The 5,965-nt window shown below is 43.1% G+C and overlaps 1 protein-coding gene across 1 annotated transcript in view; it reads left to right on the top strand.

The window, feature by feature from the left end:
- amd1 (adenosylmethionine decarboxylase 1) overlaps positions 1-5,965 on the top strand; it is a 10,237-nt gene that overhangs the window by 1,328 nt on the left and 2,944 nt on the right. Inside the window, exons 2-4 of the mRNA XM_035678649.1 lie at positions 3,656-3,742; positions 4,946-5,072; positions 5,214-5,316. Coding sequence (XP_035534542.1) covers positions 3,656-3,742; positions 4,946-5,072; positions 5,214-5,316 — 317 coding nt within the window. The remainder of the gene's footprint in view (positions 1-3,655; positions 3,743-4,945; positions 5,073-5,213; positions 5,317-5,965) is intronic.

Raw genomic sequence — 5,965 nt, 5'->3', positions numbered from 1 at the left:
CGAAACTGGCCACCAGCGCGGTCTCTCTCTCTCTCACACACACACACACACACACACACACAGAGAGATCACTCCGATATCAGTCTCTGCTCAGCTAGATGGGATTTGTTTAGTGATGAAGAGTGCTTGCGGCCTTGATGGCAGGGAAGACGCGATCTGAAGCCAGTCAGAATTTGCATGACTATAATGACAGACACTGAGTCATCTCGGAATGTTTGTTGGATGAGATCCGGTGACTGATAGGGTGGTGCTCCCTTTTTTTTTATGCTTAGGGACTCCACTCCCAGCATGGCAGCCCCAAGATCCGCCGTATGTTTAACTAAAATTGCTTGTAGTCCTTGTTCCGGTCACGTTTTACAGCCATGCAGACACTCTCCTCCCAGTTGCTCTGATTGGTTGGAGGGTCTTCCTACTGCGATGTGCTTGGAGGCGTTTGGCTGCACTCAAAGAAAATGGTCTCTGGGTGATGGCACATTAAGAGAAATGGATGTGAGAAATGAAAAAGGCTTGACCTTTAACCTTGTTAATCACCACAAAACACATTTGTTACTGTGCCTCAAGCACCAAAGAGCCTGTGCCAAGTAGAACGGGGTCATAAATGGATAGATTAAAATGTTTTAGATGAGCCATGTTGTTCTGTTTGGTGCAGAAAATGTCCACTGAGGTAGTTTTGGAGATGACTGGTGTTTGTTCAGTGTGGGAGTAGAGCAACTGGAGGTGTGTCCACAGAATGATTAACAACAACTGGTTAGAAATCATTCCCCCTCAGCACGTCCTGTCAGTCCAAATTGTTCAGGGTTTATCCTTTGAAACTGCGTGACACTTCTACCTGTTTTTCCTGTACTGTACTCAGTGAGTGGCCCCATTGCAAGGTTCAACGCTAAATCCGCTTTCACCATGAGTGACTTTTACTGGTCATTAAACAGATCAGAGGTCTGTGTTTTTAAGAAAAGTGTGCAGCCAGTCCGGGTGAGTGAGGACTGGCATTCATTTACAGCCAGAGGGCAGATTAACGGCTCAGAGGGACACTGTCAGTGGATCAGTCTCTCTGGACGTCAGCCAATGTCCAAATAAGTCCACAAGGGCATCTGATTCACAAAGGTGGCGCTCGCTCACATTACCTCCACCGTCCTTCCTCAGGGCTCGATGGCAGCTCAGTCTGCTTCTAGTGATTGTCAAGCAGCTCGTCCTGAGGGCCAGTTACTGTTAAATCTGTCTGCACACTCCAACATGTGGCATTCACCGTCCTCATGGTGCTGCGGCTAAATGTTAGTTATGACATCTTGTGATTTTTGTTACTTTGCCTGTCTCTTCCTCCAATCTTTTACATTTATCATGCGTGCCTGTCTCTTGGGTTTGGATTAACACTCTGGTAGTGTTTGGCAGTCTAATCTGGTTTCTGGAGACCACTCTTTCTTTGAGGAAGATCTGATCCTGCTGAGCGACCACAAATGGCCTCCGGTGTACATTTCACACTGAAACGAGAGCAGACCCACATCTCGAGTAACGTTGTCCCTCTGCTATGAAGCTGGGAAGCCGGCATGTTGCAACAGCTCTGATGTAATTCATGTTGTGTGGAATTTAAAAAGTGAATCATTAAAACTGGACGTGTCATACCTGTGGCTTATTCATGTACATAAGGGCAGGAGAATGTATGTAGAATACATTGTACTATGTTTTTGGATTGTTCATCTTCTTACTGGTAAACTTGTACCATGTAAACACATCTGTCGGGTCTGTCATTCTTCAGTCTGGCACAGATTTGTTTTTAATCGTAAGATAAAAGGAGCTGCATGGTTCACTGTTGTCACAAACCGAAGCAGAAGGTGCCCAAAGTCTGTTTATGATCAGATAATACCCCCATGTTCTTAGCCTGTAATGTAGTCTTAATGGCAATGTGTTAAACATCGGCACAATAAGGAAACATACTGCAAATGATTCTAATGGCAGCACAACATACAGGCTGTAAACTACATGCAACACTCCTGTTTTGCATGTAGAGACCCCAACTCACTTTTCTAGATCTCAATATGGTGGCCGTGCTCAAGAAGTAAGATGGTTCTAAAGCTAGCTTGTTGGCTTTTAGCCTGCATCATGATGTGATTATTGCATTATGTCATTCTTTGTGAGGGGCAAATCTAATTTGGGCACTCGCCACAGACAGTGCAGCTACTGGTGTGCAGTGTGCAGGTTACTTCATGTCGAAGGCATTTTGTAGCACTGATGCATTGTTTTCTCCTAATCATCTGTGTGAGGTGTTTAAAGGTTGGTTGGTTTGTTCATTTTGACTGTATGCACACACTAAGAAGAAGCTAGTCCATACTCCTGACTAACAGTTTCTGATTACATGTCACACAGCAGCTCAGGAGAATGATGATGTGTTGTCGGGAGTTGTTGTGGTTCCATCTTACTTAAAGGCAAGCTTTAAGTGAGTGTTTTTCTGTGGTTGGTTGTTTCATGTATGCTCAAGGTTTGTCAGAAACGCCAGTAAAACGTCGCTTCCCAATTTTTATGATTGCATTTGTGCTGCTTTTAATGAATTGTTTCCTGAACTACATGCAGCATTTTTGTTGGGTTGCTATGCGGATGAAGCAGGTGTACAATAAGGGTAGAGTAACGATATTCCTGTGGAATAAATGTGAGTGACAAGACTCAGGATATGTGTGATATTTGATTATACTGACCCTGAGTTCTGTCATTACCTCTGTTGGTTTATATGCACATTTAAAGCTCATACAACAGGTGGCTGAAATGCTTGAATTTAACTAGTCAGCGAAATGACGTTCACACCTGCTTTCTGACGGGAGCTGTCACTGCCGGTTAGAGAAGCTGTGCTCAGTCTAGTCACTGAGGCACATTTCTCATTCTGAGGTTCCCCCTCCCCCCAGAAAAAGGCTGTCGATTCATGCAGCCGTGTCCATCACTCAGGGGGGTGAACTGTGCAGTATTGGCTGCTGGTAAATTCCCCATTGAGCGCTGCCCTCCTCGCGGTCTTTCTCTACCGGCCCAGGCTGTGCTGCGCTTCCTACTGGACGCTCTGAATGGGTCCAGGCTGCCCTTCCAAGGTTGTAATGGGAGCAGAACGTGACGCAGCTGCATTTGCACTGCAGCTGTCTTTGAGAGGGGGAGGTGGCAGCGGCAGAATCAGCCTTCTTGACGTCGAGGGAGAACTAGCTGTGTCGCCTGCCCCAGCCTGTGATTTTTCAGTTTGCCTAGGAACGATGAACTGGGGCCAGTGTACGTACAACACAAATCCTGCACACAGCAAGCACCTTATTCCTCTCAGTCTGAATCATGTCTTCTTTTATTGTACCCCCACTCTCCCCAGGTCATACACATGCATATATTTCTAGGTTTCAGTAGACTCACTATGGAAAGGTCATTTGAGATGATTGCTTATTTGTTTCCTGATATTCCCCTAAGTGCCATCATTTCCAGAAACGTAATCCCTCCCTCCCTGTTATGGCTTTGCCTGCAGGGCATTGCTCTGTGCGTGTGTGCCTTCTTGTTAAAAGACATGTTCAAATCAAGTCCCGTGTGTGAACGTTTTTAACCAGTGAAGTCTTACTGTGATTCACTTCCAAAATTGGAATTTGTCAATAAAATATGATAAATGAATGCTAAATGTTGTTTTTTATTTTTTTTTTTTCTTTAGGTTTGAGTGGGACAAACTTTTGGAGAATGTGCATTGTTTGATCATAAGTGTGACAAAGTCTGACAAGCAGGAAGCTTATATACTCAGGTGAGTGCCCTCTTTTACTTTCAGTGCTTCCTACTGATTAGAAGGCAGGCAGGATTAGACAGCGGTCACCTGTAAGCAGTTTGCCATTGACAGCACAGTCTCAGTCCCAGTCAATGACACAGCCGTGGGCACATATAGAGTTGATGGGCTTATTATACAACCACAGTCAACTAGAGACCAGTTATCAGATGAAACCACTAAGCTACACTATTTTTAGTCTTGGCCAGTAAAACAAATTCTGTCATGGCAGCCAGGAAGTGGTTTCACTTTTTGTATCATAGTCAAAACAAATATGGTTATGTGATAGATTTGTTTTTGTTTTTCTACTTCCTTCCCCTGTCCAAGAATCTAATACATACTCGAAGCAGTATACTACTAATGACAAATAACCAGGGTGCAGTAGTATTGAAAGTCCAGTGTGTAACATTGAGGAGGATCTAATGTCGGAAATGGAATATAATATTCATAAATATGTTTCCATTAGTGTATAATCACCTGAATATAAGAAATGTGTGTCTTACTTTAGAATGAGCTGTTTTATCTACAGAGGGAGTGGGTCCTCTTCTATATTCTTCATATTGAACTGCCATGTTTCTACAGTAGCCCAGAACAGACAAACCAAACACTGGCTGTAGATAGTTTCGCAGCCAGTTTCTCGTACATGCTTGGAACAGTGGGTGAAGCAAGGGGGTTGCGATCTGCAACTACACCTCAAGATGCCAAGTCCCACACACTGGACCTTTTTAACAAATGCTTGATGATTTGATCATTTCTTTAAATCAACTTTAGCATCAGATGGGTTAGATTTCCCTAGTTTCTTCTCACATGCGATAAACGCCTCTGCATGGCAAGTTCAAACTAATTTACTGAGAATTTCAGTTTAGCTCCTCCTGCTTGACAACAAATACACCTATGCATTCCCAGTTAATGCATGTCTCAGGAGATCAATGAGTGCATAAGTGGAAACTATGAAATAGTATATGAAAATTATGAAATAAAAGAACACATTTTGTCCCTGTATTAGATTAGACCTGTTGTGTAAATCAGGGGACCTACAGTGATAAAAGCTGTTTATCTGAGTGGTAAATGAGTGGAAAGAGAACCACTAGTTTATAATCACTTGTACAATAAATTGTACAGTGGCACGTAAATATAATTCCAGTACAACTGTTTTACACTCCTCGTGCTTCTCTCCCTCCACAGTGAGAGTAGCATGTTTGTCTCCAAGAGACGTTTCATTTTGAAGACGTGCGGAACCACCCTCTTACTGCAAGCACTGGTGCCTCTGCTGGAACTCGCCAGGGAGTACTGCGGTTTCGATGCCATCGAGGTAGGACACGCCCTGTGATTTGAGTATATGTAAAAAGCATACCACTCTCTATGCACGTGTCAGGCGCTGACATGCCTGATGCCTGCAGCCGTTCGTCTTATCAAATGTTTGAATGGCACTTTTGTTTTTGTTTTTTTGTAGAATTTCTTCTACTCCCGCAAGAACTTTATGAAACCAACCCATCAAGAGTTTCCTCATCGAAACTTCCAGGAGGAAGTGGACTTTCTCAGCCAGATTTTCCCAAGTACATAATTTAGAATCTCAGCACTGTTCTCCTATGTTTTAATTGTTTTTCTTCCTGAAAGATGCTCTGAAAATCAGGGTGTCTCAAATCCAATAATCTGAATTTTAAGACCTAAAATGTAAGGATCGAGGTACTTGTATAAAGATAAAATTTAAATGTGTTTTGGGGGAAAAAAAATGTATTGCTCATGCTGCAACAGCTACAACACAAAACCAACAGGAAACAAATACAAAAAAAAATCCTTTGTACTTTTTTTTTTTTTTTACCAGTATGTAGGACTTAAATTGCATTCATAAGTCTTAAATGTAACCAGGTAAAAAATGCACAAACCCTGCAACATGCATCTTCTCTTATACTTTATTTACAGTTTTTAGTTTTACAATGACAAACTATATTGGTAACATTGACAAGTGAATCGAGTCTCCACCCACTCATGTATCCAGGCAAGTCAGGGTCCCTATAGATGTTGGGTAATTTGGTACTGTGCCAAGAAATGTCCCCACATTCTCTCAGATCTATTCTGTGTATGGGCTTTGCAACATGCATCTTAAGGAAACCTTAAAGGCCGCTGCACACCAACCCAATTATCGACAGTCGGGCGAGGTCGGTGAATCGGTTCGGTGTGTCCCGTGCCGTCGTGCGTCGGCGT

This window comes from Morone saxatilis, unplaced genomic scaffold, assembly GCF_004916995.1.
Source record: "Morone saxatilis isolate NCDOM2014 unplaced genomic scaffold, NCSU_SB_2.0 Contig7, whole genome shotgun sequence".
Taxonomy (NCBI): Eukaryota; Metazoa; Chordata; class Actinopteri; family Moronidae; genus Morone; species Morone saxatilis.
The sequence above is the reverse complement of the archived record's forward strand: the minus strand, read 5'-3'. Positions and strand labels throughout refer to the sequence as shown.